The sequence below is a fragment of the Neophocaena asiaeorientalis genome, unplaced genomic scaffold (genome assembly GCF_003031525.2).
Source record: "Neophocaena asiaeorientalis asiaeorientalis breed wild unplaced genomic scaffold, Neophocaena_asiaeorientalis_V1.1 scaffold7, whole genome shotgun sequence".
Lineage (NCBI taxonomy): Eukaryota > Metazoa > Chordata > Mammalia > Artiodactyla > Phocoenidae > Neophocaena > Neophocaena asiaeorientalis.
In genome coordinates, this window is record NW_020185337.1 from 3,258,123 (window position 1) to 3,273,778 (window position 15,656).

Here is a 15,656-nt window from a genome sequence, read left to right on the forward strand (position 1 = left end):
GGAAACGGGGTTGGGGGAGGGATGGAGTGGGAGGTTGGGGTTAGCAGATGTAAGCTGTCATATAGAGAATGGATAAACAACAAGGTCCTCCTGTATAGCACAGGGAGCTATACTCGATATCCTATGATAAAACATAATGTAAAAGAATATTAAAAAGCCGAGAAAACCAGCATGTGACGATAGACCATTCTTGTTGCTTTTGACAGAAATTGCACCAGGGCAGTAATTCTAAAGAGGGTCCCATTCCACGAGGAACAGAAACGCAGAACCTCTTTTTTACCATCCCCAGCCAAAGAACCATGTTGCTCCTCTTTCTAAAAGCATAAAAATGGAGTCAAAACAAGAATTTTCCTGGGAACTTCTCATGGTAATTTCCAACAGAGAAAACAAGTAATAAAATTCATAGTCCCTTTAAAAGAGTTAAATAGCTTGGCTCATGTGTAAATAAAGCAAGTCATCACAATTTTAGAAACCAAGAGCCTATGAAACTGCAATTTTAAAAGCTCAAACACAGCTCAGTAATTTTATTACAAAATTTGCATTCTGACCTGTAGGACAAATAAAAATGAAATTTAAAAGTGCCTCCAAAGTTTGTGTGGGGAAAAAATGGAGGTATCCAATAGCACTTAATGGTAGTACAGTTATATAATCTTGGTGAAAAAACGAGATCAAATGTAATGAACATATTATTTACCCCCAGTTTTAAAGTGGTACCCCTTGATATTATATTTAATTTAGGACAAATGGGAGCCTGCCATCAGTTGGTGAAGCATTGCTAAGGAAACTGTCAGAGCATCAGGCCCCTCTGAAGGGATGGCAATATGGCTAAGGGGAGGGAAGATCCCAGAGACTGGGTTCTAGATGCAGGTATGACACCAAGGTGCTGTGAGGCCTTGGACAAATCACCCAACCGCTCAGGCCTCAGTTTGTTTCATAAAGGGAGAGGGGTTGATAGTGGGCTGTATCTTAACCTTTTACTGGTCGCAGATGGTTTTGAGAATGTCGTGAAATCTACAAGCCCATCTACCCCCAGGGAAAATACACCCTTCCAGGAAAAATATATGTTGGTGCATACACAAAGAATTCTCTACGGGATTTCAGGGGTTCATCACCGTACACCTAAAGCCCATACTTGGACCATCTGAGGGCCTGGGGGCTACATGATCTCCTGGTCCCTCGAGCTCTCTCCCCTGTGACTGTCTGCTGGGCCGCAGCCTCCACTCTTGGAAACCCCATTATAGTGTTACGGTCACAGACACCCTCCATAAAAGCTTGTTGAATTTAACATACATAAATATTCACTTGCCTCCATTCATGTTTTTACTAAACAATATTCGAAAGAGGTGGAACATTTGAATCCCAAGGAAAGAAAGTCCAGCTCTCGCATTCAGGCTCAGTGAGCTTTCCCAAGGGAATCGTGTTCAATTCTCAAAGGATAAAAATGATATTTAAAATAGCAGCTTCTGGGATATCAGTTGACTCCCGCAAGAAGAGTTATGAAGCTTTCAGTGAATTCATTCTTTCATTCAGACAAGCACGTACTGAGTGGCTATTATATTCCAAGCCTGGGGATAGTAGCACCAGGGGGCCTGATATAAGTAAGATACAGTCCTGTAAGCAAACAGCAGCTAGATGAGTGGAGAAGTATGATGAAAATGACACTAGAAATGTTTACTGCTTAAAATGGGGGTCTGTTGAGGGTGGTGCAATGGGAGAATAAGAGAGGGGCACCCAACACTGCCTGAGACAGACGTCAGGGAGGCTACACGGAAGAGGTGATGCTTCAGTATTTCTTGATGATGAGTTAGGGTTTTCCAGGCAGCAGAAGGGCCTCTCAGGGAGGGGCTGTGGAAGAGCAAGCCACTGTCATGCGTGAGGACGACAAGTGTTCCCGTGTGACTGGAGCTTAGGGCCTGTGTGGGGACATACAAGGGGATGGGAGGAGCCGGACTATGAAGGGTCCTCGCCTGCTCTGCAAAGAGTGACACTTTATTGCTTTCATGATCATGCACATCTTACGTGGCAATAAGGACTTAGCGGAGGATTTCCGTCAGAGTAGAGAGGTAACACTGGTATTTTAGAAAGAGGGTGTAGAGGATGGATTGGAGGTGAGGGAGGCTGGAGGCAAGTTAATTACCACCCTTCACGCACATCTCTCTTTGCATACTCTCTGGATAAATTTTTACTCATCTAAGCCCGATGCTTTTACTCCAGTTCTTGATGCTGATAATTTGCTTGTTGGTAATAGTTTGCTGGGAGTCATCAGACCTCGTGTTCATCCATTATCATTTTGTTTTAACCCCAGTTTGAACAAGATCTCACTTTTCTGAGCTTTTATATCCGACACACATGCCCACAAATATATAATAGTTTAACTAAAACACCACCCCTAATCGGAAAAAAAGAGCTTGCAAAATATTGTGAACGTCACTTTCAGTTAGCGCTAATTTGCAGACTCTGAAATGGTGAGCATGGGTGCCATCCCTGCCACAGTATTGGTTCAAGTGTCTTAATATTTTATTTCATAATGCAAAACCTTACAGTTTTAGATATGATCAAATGATGAATGCTCTTTATATATCACCAACAAGATGCTTTACCTTGTCTTATCTTATTCATTCTTTCATTCCACAAATGTTTACTGGGCTCCTACCATATCCCAGGCAATGTTCAAGGCACGGAGGATACACTGTGGCATAGACAGAAAAAGTCCCTAATCAGGTGGTGACAAGGGCTAAAGAGAATTCAAGTAGGTGGTGTGACAGCGAGTGCCTCGGGGCCACGCCTGCCAGAGAGGTCAGCAAGGACCCTGGAAGTAAAACTCAAGGAGGCGCCATCCTGCAAACAGCAGGGAGGAAGGACTGGGGCAGGGAGCATCCGCAGAAGAGGAGGGGCTGGTGCAGAGGAGCTCAGGGGGAAGGAGCTTGGTGTGTTTGAGGATTTGGATTGGGGTGGGATGAAGTGAGCTGGGAGATGTAAGCAGAAGCCAGTGCATGCAGGACATTGGCTCTCAAACTCGAGACCCAATGCCTCCTTAAAAATATATACTTTATATTGCCCTTCCTCCTGCCCTAAAATGAAGTTCTCAGATAATATGGGTTTTTTTTCCACCTTAACTGTTTTTTAAATTTAAAAACGTATTAAGAAGACAAAAAGCTATCTAATTCTCCTAGGAAACAAAAGAGATGTTAAAACTGAAATTCCAGTCCCGAGTTTGTGGGTGGTCCATAAATTAATGGACCTTGTCCACAGTTTTTCTCATGAGAAGAGTAAGACCCCTCCTATGTGGCCCATGTCAGTTATTGGTTATTCTGTTATAAGGTTGTTATGACAACCATACTCCATGCATTGGGAAATAATTTGTGCTTCATATCCAAGGGCCCTCATCTCATCCCTCAATGGATGAATATAATTAGTCCAAAATTTTTACTCTTAAGCCCAGACTGGTGTCATCAACCAATGACTAATTCATGCTAAAGGAATCATTTTAAAAAGCAGTTTATAACAAAGTACTACTTTTGTATCATAAAAGTAGCAATTAATGTTTGCATTAAGGGCAGGATACATAAGGGACAACTTGGGCTCCTGTTCTCATGAAAAACTACAGATGAAGTCCATTAATCAATATTTACTGGTCACCTACAGAATAGGCCCTGAGATTTTTTGGTTTAAAAATCACTTGTGGGCTTCTCTGGTGGCACAGCAGTTAAGAATCCGCCTGCCAACGCAGGGGACATGGGTTCGAGCCCTGGTTCGGGAAGATGTCACATGCCGCGGAGCAACTAAGCCCGTGCGCCACAACCACTGAGACTGTGTGCCACAACTACTGAAGCCCGTGTGCCCTAGTGCCCGTGCTCCGCAACAAGAGAGGCCACCGCAATGAGAAGCCCGCGCAGGGCAACAAAGGGTAGCCCCCGCTCGCCGCAACTAGAGAAAGCCCGCGCGCAGCAACGAAGACCCAATGCAGCCAAATAAATAAATAAATAAATTTATTAAAGAAAAATCACTTGAATGTTTTCTAAGGGGATTTGATAGATCCCCTTTTCTAAATTTTAAAAATCTTCTTTTTTCACCTTTATTGAGATGTATATACAATTTTCATACCATACAACTTTATTATTTTTGAATTTGAAGGCAGTTACAGTGAATTTTCAAACAAACCTAAATAAATTAAAAACTAAATCACCCCGCCGACTCAACCAAACATAATAACGGTAACTACTGTTTATTGTGCATCAACTCAGGTGACAGGTACGGCAAGCAGCACTTTACATAATCATTCCTAATCTTTACGACGTCCCTGAAGAGTTTGTTTCCCACTTTACAGAGAGAAAATCTGGCCTCAGAGGATCTGGAGAACTTCACAGCGGTCACCACGAAGGGAGCTCTGGGGCCAGGATCAGGACGCCATTCTCTGACTCAAAGCCTTTCTCTCTCCCTTACTCCATCCTGCACCCAGTCTCCCCAAAAACAGAAGCTAGAGGCTGGAATATATATATAGAAATCCTCCACCCATTTTAAACATAGATCAATGTCACACCCCGTCGGGACTGGCTTCTCAAGGGCTCAAATTTTAAAGCGTTTTAGTGTCCTATGGGGATTAGCTTCAGAGACATTTCTTAATGGTGTTACCTTTAATGCCTTATGCTTAAGTAGAATTACATATCCTATAAAGGTTGAATTGGTTAATCTTGTCTCCTTCCTCTCAAAAGGACCTATGTTAATTGAAGTTTCTAAATATATTTAGGCAAGCAAGGGGGTGGGGTAGGAAAATTGGTAGGGCCCTGAGTTAATGGATTTTACTAGATACAAGTGAGCTATTAATATCTGATGACTGGTAAGGGTAGAATCTGCTGTGTACTTAGGCAGACACCCAGGGCAGAGTGGCTGCCACTTCACCCAGTTAGGAATCATACCCTTCCAGAAGTAGAACACGAGCCTTCCGTGTCCCAACCAGCGGAGACAAAATTACACTACCAGAATAAATCCTTGCCTACAAAGGGATAAACAAGAATCTGGAATGTGGCACTGCACGGAAGGACAATGGCTCAAGTTGTGGCAAAGGATGAGAATGTACCTAGGATGAGAATTCCCAGTGGTGCGTTCTTTCAGCAGGTGAAGTAGAATCTGGGTGAAAGCAAGCACAGAAGAGTGGCTTGAATCCTTTGGAGTTAGCAGTAGCCTAAGACTGGTGGTGAAAGTTACAGGTCTGAGATCAGGTGTGGCAAACATTCAAGTAGAAATGGAACCAGGAATAAAGAAATGTTTTAAGAATTAGAAATCACCAGGCTAAGAGATGTCCTACCAAAGAGTTAGTCTGTAAATTAGGGGTGACGTAGGGAGTGATGTAAATGAAAATCAGTACTTATAAGCACCTCGACAGCACAAGTATTTAGCAAATAGGATAAAACTTTCCATATAGTCACCTCAAGCTTCTTCAGTCAAGAATCCACAGATGGATATCACTCATTTGGAATCTAAAAAATACAACAAACTAGTGAATAAATCAAAAAAGAAGCAGATTCATAGATACAGAGAACAAACTAGCGGTTACCAGTGGGGAGGGGGGAGAGGCAACATAGGGGTGGAGGAGAAAAGGGGGTCATTATGGGATTATATGAAATCATGTGTGTGAAACTTTTGAAAATTGTAAAGCACTATAGAATTTAAAGAATCTTTCATTCAATTAAAAAAAAGAAGAAAAATGCAGAAAAACAAAACAAAGACTCCACAGATGGGATTCTTGTTGGAAGCATCAGGGGAAAATGGACAAGATTTATGTTTTATTAACATTAGTTATGCTACACACTGGGCATTTCTTTCTTTCTTTTTTTTTTTTTTCCTCTGCCGGAACTCACTGCATTTTTCTTTACTAGAATGTTTATTATTGTTACGGGGATTTGAAAAATTCTTACGGGTTTCAGGTCATCTACCAACTCCCAGAGGTACCAAAGAGCCTACCAGCCCCCTTCATTGAGAGGCCTGCATTTATGAAGCCCACTGGGTCAGCATCACCAATGCCACCAAGCCACCACTAAGCATTCACAGCGTGCCTGGCTCTGCACCAAGCATTCAGTGTGAATCACACAACCTACGAGAACATGGCTATTATTTTCCCATTTTACGGACAGTGAGACTGAAGCTCAGACATTAATTCACTTGCCTGAAATGATACAGCTCGAAAGTGATGGAGCCGGCATTAAAAACAGGTCCCTATAACTCAGGTGCCCTGACTCAACAATCACATCCACAGGGGATGGAAATAAGGTGGAGGCGACTCGGACCCAAGACCAAGGGAAAGAAGAACATTTTCTTCCTCAGGTTCTCAAAGGGTATCTAGTCCTAAAGGGTAATAGCAGCTCAATTTCAATTTTTTTCTTCTCTCTTTTTTTCCTTTTTAAAACTTACTGTATGTTAAGGGATAAAGAGAGCAGAGCTGTGTTACTTGGATTTATTTGGTTTTCCGATCAAGGGGGGAATTTACACATTGTCAGCTTTTCACAAAGTCTTCCTTAGAGAAGTCAGTCCCGACCTTTTAAATATAATACAGCCCTGCCTGTTAAATATCATGTTACGTTTCAAACGGAGTGGATTATGGCCTCTCAGTTGCCGGCACCGAGCTTCCAGATCTGCCGAAGAGGTTTTCAGTTCCACTGCTTGGAAACTGCAGCCCTCAGGATTCCCTACAGCACCCTCTTTGGGGACCACTGCCTTGAAAACCATTTAAGAATGATAAAAGTCACCAGACTCAATAAAAATAGACTTTTCAGTAAACCACCTACAATTTTTCCAATCCCACTTCTCCCAGAAAAAAATAAATGTATATGGAACAAATAAATCAACTAACATGGAGGCTAGCAGCTCATCTACTATGTTGGGGGAACCTAGTAGTGAAATCTAAATCTAGTACAATAACTTGCAAGGCTTGGGCAAATTATTTCTTTTTAATAAGTTCTGCTGGTGTAAGAAAACACTGTAGACCCAATGCAGGCAATATACAAAACATATTCTTTTAAGAAAAACCTACTGCTCTAAATGATTCAGCTGGTATTGTATCAGCCCAGAAATTACCTGAAGTTTCCACACCCGTGGTCCCTAGAGCTGGCAGTGGGCAAGCAGCATTCCTACTTTACGCTTCTTTCGCCTGCTGGAAATCTGGTGTGCTTTGGGAAGTGGAGACTGCCCTCACGTTCTAGAGCAGCTCGGATCACCATATTCCTGTCCTGCTATTGTGTCCGTCCCACTGCCTTCCATTCATTCCGCCTGCTGACCCTGCTTTCATGATGCACATTATCGTTGACATCGTATCATCTGGGGCAGCAACTAGTCTATAACCTGAAATACAAGAAATAAGGCTCCCAGGAGCCCAGAATTCTATCCCATGAGCTTCATCAACGTCACTCCTCCCCACACCTGTTTCCTCTTTCTTGAGTTCCTATTTTATTTAACTGTATCACGAACCCTATGAACTGAGCAAGAAATTCTTCAGAAATCCTTTCCAAAACCTCAGGCACAGGGAATCTTTAAAAGACACAGATGACGTAACTTTGTGTGTGTGAAATATGCCAAGCACTGGGGAGAAGGAAGCTTTTCACCTTTCACTTTGCTCCCTCTCGGATCCTGGGATGAATCGATACACGCTCCTGAGTCTCTCTGGCTTTCTTTCCCATTTGTCTTCCCTTGAAGACTGATGTTCTTCTGGAGTCTTTTTTCTCACTACAGTAGTTCTGCTGGTCCCTTGCCCTAATTCCACTGTAAGCCCCTACACTGTCTCCTCCATCACCCTAAATGACCTCAGCAAACATTATTCTCTGCTCTGCAACTTTTTCTCTCTATGTGAATAGAGAAGTGTTATCCCTTTCAAGGTCAGAGCCCTGAGGATGAGCTATCCTGTATATTTCAGGCTCTAGGCAATATTCTTAACTCCTAACAACAGCAACAGAATACAAAGTCAAAGAAACAGATCCCATATGGAGTCAGATTTGTTCTTCCCTATGACACACTTAACTCCTCTCAGCCTACTTCTTGGTTCCTTGATTTTCTTTCCTCCAACCACTTTCACAACTCTACCCCACAAAGCACCCTTTATGAAGGGCCGTGGTTCAGGATTTATTGTCTGAGATGCAGCATTTTCAAATTTCTCTGAGTGACGGAAGGAGAGCAGGCTGTGGTCATTCACACCAAACGTGCTCTCTGTTCTCATCCCAGTTTCCCAGTGACTCCTGCTTGGTTTCTCGTTCATTTGCTTCTTAGCCTGGACCACCTAGGCCACCGTTCCATTGATGGTCATTAGTCCCCTTGAGTTTCCCCAGGACTGCCTTGTCAATAATCTACTCTGGGAATTTTACCACAGTCTTTTTCTCTAACCCTGCCCCCGATTCCAGAGCCTTTATGGAACCATGAAGATGGGATCGACTTCCAGGCCATGTCCCCAACCTCGGTTTTGCCAATGATGCTCTCCCAGGGCTCGAGCTTATTGCTGGTTGAGTCCTCTCTTCAGCACCTGCCGTGGCCTTTCCACTCCTCCTCAGCCCAGCCTTATCCTCTTGTGGTAGATGACCTCACCGAAGAGGCATACATCATCTCACAGGCGTGCGATAGCTCTAACACCGCCTTCCTCATATTGTCCTCTCTCCAGCCACCATATTCACTTCCTTGTCTTCTCCGCACCACTCAACTTTCCTAGACTCAATGCTCTTTGCCTCCACTTTTTTAGTCCAGACTCTCTCTCTAACCCTTATCTGTTGGCTTTATGCACCACCCCCCAAAACTTCTAAGGTCGCCAGAGACTTCCTAAGTACCAAGTTTAAACCTTTTCTAAGTTCTCACCTTTCTGCATCTGTTCTCTTCATGTCGTTCTTTAAATCCTCCTTATTGACATGCTCCCCTTGGTTTCTACGATTCTCTTCTATGTCGTTAGCTCCTCTCTGCTCCTTGTGTATATATGCCTCCCCGTAGATTCTCTCCTGGACTCTGGACTGTCATAACCACTTCTAGGTTGAGATCTCTAGGAGCTAAAATTCTAGGGGGTAAATCCCATTTTTAGTATTACATATACAAGATCTTTAATGACCTGGCTCCTTCTTTCCCCTCCATTCCTTCCTTTACCATTGCAAATTGCCCTACACTCCAGCTGCACTGCATTTTTGCCCCCAAAGGTGCCAGGCTCTCCCGCCCTCTGCCCCTCCTGCCTGGCTCACATCCTTCCCCACCCATCCCATGCCCATATCATTCCTAGCCAGCACACCAAGACTGAGCCTGCAGGCACCATCTCCTGTTATAAGTCTTCCCTTACACTTCTGGTCCCGTTTATATCCCCTTCTGGGCCCCTCGCTGTCACAGCACTGTGTCACTGCCTATTCACTTGTCTGCCTCTATCAAAAGTGCAGGTTCCTTGAGGGCAGGGCCGAGGATCTGTTTACTTTTATCATCCTGCACGGTGGCCGGCACAGGACTGGTACCAGTAACTGCTTAACAAATGGAGCCAATCATCATCTCTCTAATAAGACCAACCTTTAGACCTGAATTTCCTATAGCCTGCTGAGTGTCTCTCTGCCAGGTTATCATAATCACCTAGTTCAAGGATAACCTTACTTATCAAGGGTTAGTACAGGTGACTTTGTTTCTTCTTTTTGTTTTTCTTGGACTTTTAAAATCTTGCATGAACAAGAACTGCTTTGGTTAAAATTACCTATAAAAATGATGTCTTTAAAAAGTCAAGTGTGTTCTTACTTGTATTGCTTAAGTCACATTTGCTTGCAGGTAACAAAAACGCAAATCAAACTACATGAAGCAGAAGAGGGCATTCTCCCTAAAGATTCTGGTGTGTCCCAGGATAGCCAAGAACAGCAACATGGCAGCACTTGGGAAATCCTAGACCCAGGAACCAGGATTCCCTGAGAACCCTATCTCTCTCACTTTTTGTCTCCAGCACAGGTAGCAGAAGAGATGGCAGGAAACAATTCCCAAGGTTTACCATAGCTTCAGCCAGGCACAGAAAAACCCTCTTCCCTATTTCCAGTCCCAGAACAGGCCCCTGCCTGGACCACGTGACAGTAGCCAGAAGGGACATCACATTATACTGTATGGTAAATCCCACAGTAACCCTGTGGGTTGGAGATGGGTCTTTAGAAATTGGTGGGCAGATGCTGGGTGACTGTCACACACACTTCTACTCAGACTGTTCTCTTGCCTCAAAGTTTCAAAATGCTTCCATCTTTCAAGGTTCAACCTTAAACACCACTTTCTCTCTAAAACCTTCATTGATCTCCACTCAGCCGAGTCCGAACATTTTTCTTTCCTCTGTTCTCCTCTATGCTTTCCATTTTGCCTTATTTTATTATTACATTTTAAAATTTTTTATTCATTTATTTATTTATTTTTGGCTGTGTTGGGTCTTCGTTGCTGTGCGCGGGCTTTCTCTAGTTGCGGCAAGTGGGGGCTACTCTTCGTTGCGGTGCATGGGCTTCTCATTGTGGTGGCTTCTCTTGTTGCAGAGCGTGGGCTCTAGGCGCACGGCCTTCAGTAGTTGTGGCATGTGGGCTCAGTAGTTGTGGCTAGCGGGCTCTAGAGCGCAGGCTCAGTAGCTGTGGTGCACGGGCTTAGTTGCTCCACGGCGTGTGGGATCTTCCTGGCCCAGGGCTCGAACCCATGTTCCCTGCATTAGCAGGCGGATTCTTAACCACTGAGCCACCAGGGAAGTCCCATTGCCTGTTTTGACAGATGAGGAAATAGGTGCAGAAAAAGTTCAGAAACTTGCTGGAGGTTTAATTCTATGAAGTAGTGAAGTGAAGCAGTGGCTTCAGGGCCCTCCACTTCTAATCATCCCACCTTAGTGCTTTCTTAGGGCAGAAAACATGTCTACTATAAAACAGTTCACATTGCCTTGTTTGTTTGAACTAGCTTAAATTTTTTCTAGTAATCCAAACAAATGGTTGCTTTGACTTTTTCATTCCTTTAATTAAAAACTTCCTGGAGACTTAAAAGCCTCCTATGGCTGATGAAAACAGTCCTAGAATTTCACCAAAAATACAAATAATTGCAGGTGTATGAGGGCCACACTGCCAACTCCTAGGGTCGTGGACCCAGTACGTTTCAATCTCCTGGACAATCTGGGGGTTTCACCTGGTAGATCTCCAAGCTGGCTGCCAGCATAGCTACACCACTTAACCCCTTGCATAACTGTCCTAGCAGGCAGCCCCAGGAACTCGGGGAAAGCAAAAAATAGCTGTCCACTAGGAACAAGGTGAGAAATCCTGACCTGAGTTCTTTATTCTTAGACAATTTCCAGTTATACTTCATTGCTGAAGCCTGATAGCTTTATTAATCTCCTCTTATTACAGCTCACTAATCACCACTGTGTATCCAGATCACCTGTGCCAGGAATGATAGCAGGTAAGAGAGAAAACAGAGTACGGGGGTGGGGGGGGGTCAAAGAAAAGAGTGAGCCCATACTTGCATGGCAGTTATGTTTGCCAGGTATATTCAAACACATTTTTCTTCCAATAGATCCTCCCCTCAACCTGTGATGAGGACACAACGACATTATCTCCATTTTACAGATGAGGACACAGAGGTTCACAGAAGTGAAATGCCCTATAGCAAAGCATGCATGTGTGTTACAACGGAGGTCTTCCATTCAGGGCTTTCTACACTTACACCATGATGCTTCTGGAGACAGCAAGATGCAGCAGAAATTTCTGCTTGGTCATAGTTTGGGGAATAGAAGGGGCTGATAAATACCTCTGGGAAAGACGTACAAAAATGTACAGGAGAAACAGTGGCATCTATTTGGCCAGGGAAGAATCTGAGTCTCCCCAAATCTGTGTCCTTCGTGGGCAAACTCCATTTTGGGGGTGAGGTGGGGCTGAGAGAGAGAGAGGATGGGCTCATCCCAGTCACAAGTAGATGGCAGAAGCGATCACCCTGTCTCGCTGCAGTTTTAGTTCTCCTTCTTCCCCCAATGTTACATCCTTTCACATTCATCCTTGCATCCCCATCTGAAGTTTAGAAATTGGGACTTTGGGTGGACTGAGAGGCGTCCACCAATAATGGCCGCTGCAGACACTGCTCACACGAGAAAGCCTGTATGTTTAGATCTGGAATTCCAGGTTGTGCAAGTTAGCTTTTTCTTAATTTTTAAAGTTCCATATGTCTTTTCTTTTCTGATTTAAAGTGACTCTGCTCTTTTCATGATTCAGTCTCCCTGTCTCTGCAATTTAGGTTTTCAGTCATCTAGTTTGTTACGTTTGGCAAAGAATATTTGAGAAAAATCTCTCAAGAGAGTGGTGAACTTTATTAATTTTCAAATCTTGTGCGTGAAGAAAGGAAACAACACATTTTTAATCAAAGTAAGCAATAATGACAGGTTTATTTAAAATTTCCAGTAGAGAAAACCCACTAGTTTTGGAATAAAAGTACTCAATGTACGAGAGCGTAAGTGAATATAAAAGATTAGCAGAAGAAAAAGAAAACCAAACACAGTACAAAAAAACTTAAAAAGTTTGAAATGGATTTAAACGGAGATGTTCCTTAAATCCTCCAAATATTTAACAGAGTTACTAGGTTTGGCAAACAATTCACTTGAAAATTAAAGCCTATTTCTGTATTGTAAACTCCATAAAAACTCCTTATTAAATTCAAGCACTCCATACAATTGGTACTGAAACATACAGGCAGTCAATTTCAGAATAGTAGGAATTATTCATTTGCTCTCACAGTTGTATGAATTAACCAGCTGCATAACTGTTTTTTGGAGAGGATGGGACAGAAGACGGAAAAAAAAAAAGGTAGGATGAAATCTCTAAAAAATTGAAACACAGCAAAATTCAGACATCAGTTTGTTTCTTTAAAGCAACAAACTGAATTTTTACAGTATATTCTACATTTGTCATTTCCCTCTCCCCCCGCCCCCTCCAATACTCCTAAATCCACTAGTCTAATCAATTCTTAACTTCCAAATATTCTGTACATATATATTTAGCAAAGAGCATATGCCTAACATTATTCTGACAGCATTATGGTCAGCATACAATTTTAGAAAGATTACTATGTATATCACCAAGATTAACCTTTACTTAAAAAAACGAACAAACAAAAACCATTACTAAACAAATAGTTTTAAAATATTATGAAAACCCATGTGAGAAGACTCCACATGGGCTCTAAACCTGATAAAAACACACGTCAGAAAGACTATCAATGCTCAGCTTCTGCCAAACGATGACCTTAAAGTGCCAAACACAACAGAATCTCTTAGGACCGTTTTTCCAATAGATGATTTGTCCCTGGCTTGGCCATCTCTCCTTTAACTATACACGAAGTCCTGCTAAAAGTATGCATTTTAGTTGATCTTACAATAGAATGTTACAATGTAAACTAAACAGGTTCTTATATCAACAGTATGTTACCCAGGTTTTTAAATTTCTGAATCCAACAGTTGGTCACAGAGGTCAAGTATTATCAAGGCTCCTTTGTCAGTTCAGATGGTGTCTGACTCATCCATCCTTCAAGTACATGCAAGGCTCAATAGTTTTCAAGAGGCAGAAGCCCGAGGCCGTTTTAAGACACAGATGAAATAGGATTATGAGGTGAACCCATCTGGGTAAGAACTTTATCCAGCCACTGGAGGGGGCCATGCAGATGGATCTCAATCCAGCAGGGGGTGCTAGTAACATCCTGGCGGTGGTATTCTGCTCCCCAACCCTAGAAACAACATGGGAGGTCATTTAACTTGTTTGACTCAGTGGTTAAACTTATGAAGTAAAAAGAGCTCACATAATCAGACACTCCGATTAAAGATCTGGTTCTCTCCACAAGACAAACGTGCATAAATGTGCACACATGATTTGGCAGGCAATTTCACAGCTCCCCAGAGGCCATCCATGGGTTCCAGATTAAGAAGTACTGGTCTTGGGGAATGAAAGTTTCAAACTACATTATAAGGCTGTTGTAATAAAGATACTTTCTAACTTTCACTTTTATTGCCCATTATCTCACCGATAATATTGTGACAGATGTTGTTAAATTCTCATTTCATCATCAAGAAAATAAGGAAAAAGGTATGTAAGACAAACTGACATTCTGTTTCTTCCTATTTAGCCACTGAAGTCTCTATAAACACAGAGCTTGACCTTTCAATCTCTAAGCAAAACTGGCAGGAGCATGTTAAGTATCCAAAAATCTCTTAGTAACACCTAACCATTGCCTTGAATCAATTAGTAACACCTAGCCATTGCCCTGAATCATCTGTACGAGAGGGTAGCTTGCCAGGCATCTTCAGGATTACTGAATTAGGACATGAAAGCTGACAGAAGCAAGTCCCTGTACAAAAGAGAAAAATAGTTTTGCCATTGCAAAGATCAAAACCTCACTGGTATGGTGGATGATGGCATACAAGGGCCTGATAAACCCTTGTTTCCTGAGGGATGTCAGACAAGGCCAGGTTCTATTTATCTCTGCTATCTACCTACCCCAGGAATTTCAAGAAATGTATCTGAATATCAGAACTTTCAAGAGAAAGTTGTGATACATGAACTGCATATGTATAAACATCCATGCATTTGTACAGATATCAACAAACTGCTAAGTTTAATCAGAAGATTTATGTGCATGTTTCCTACATTAGATAGTAAGTTCTTTGAAGGCAGAGACCAGATCTTATTTATCTTTGATCTCAAACATCTAGCACAGTGACTGGCACAAAGCAGAAGCTCCAGAAACACTTGTTCAGCTGAAATGACCTGGATTTTTCAGACATGCGGAGTTTACTGTGCAACTAATTTATAAAGTATGTGTTTTATATTAAAGTCCAAAAATGATCACCTTTAAAAAATAGTACAAAATTGACTATTAATATTAGTAAAACGTTCTATATCTTTTCTCTAGGATGCTAAGTGTGAGAGGGCAAAGTATGCAGTCCTTATGATAATAAAGAACGATGCTGTACCATGTGTAAATTTTTTGTTGATAATGTATAATAAAGTAGCTGCCCTTTGTCATGTCAGCAGGGGGTTTAAATAAGATGTTTATCTTTAACTCTCCAAGTCCAGCTTCCTAGCTATGTCCATTATAGCCTTATAACCCTTCATTCCAATACTTACCACTTTATATTATAATTAAAAACAGACTGGGCCATCAGCATCTTGAAGCTAGAGACTTTAGGTGCTTTTTCATCTCTGTATTAATTCTCTGGAATGGTGCTAAAAATGTTCGCTGAATAAATGAAATCTAATACATTTTTAATGCATATCTTTGCATTATAAACACTTTTTATCAGCGTAACGGTGGTTTTTACTTGTGTAAAAGTCAATACTTAAAAATGTGTAAAAGTAGGACTTCCCTGGTGGCGTGGTGGTTGGGAGTCTGCCTGCCAATGCAGGGGACCCAGGTTCGAGCCCTGGCCTGGGAAGATCCCACATGCCCTGGCAACGAACAGTAGCTTCTGCTCTCCACAGCTAGAGAAAGCCCGCATGCAGCAAGGAAGGCCCAACACAGCCATAAATAAATAAATTAAAAAAAAAAAAAAATGTGTAAAAGTAAAATCATTAAAATTGATTGGGTAATCCATAAGAAATAAGTTTGAGGAGAAAGCCAATTACAGCATTGGAGTCATAAATTCTCCTAGAGTGGTCCTTCAATAACAATAGACTTAAAAA

At 42.2% G+C, this 15,656-nt stretch overlaps 1 protein-coding gene across 2 annotated transcripts in view; it reads right to left on the bottom strand.

Moving 5' to 3' along the window:
* Positions 1 to 12,338: 12,338 nt before the first annotated feature.
* Positions 12,339 to 15,656, bottom strand: part of SMAD1 (SMAD family member 1) — a 77,050-nt gene continuing 73,732 nt past the window's right edge. For both annotated transcript variants that reach the window (XM_024736214.1, XM_024736213.1), the window contains exon 7: positions 12,339 to 13,704. In XM_024736214.1, coding sequence (XP_024591982.1) covers positions 13,561 to 13,704 — 144 coding nt within the window. In that variant the 3' untranslated portion in view covers positions 12,339 to 13,560. The remainder of the gene's footprint in view (positions 13,705 to 15,656) is intronic.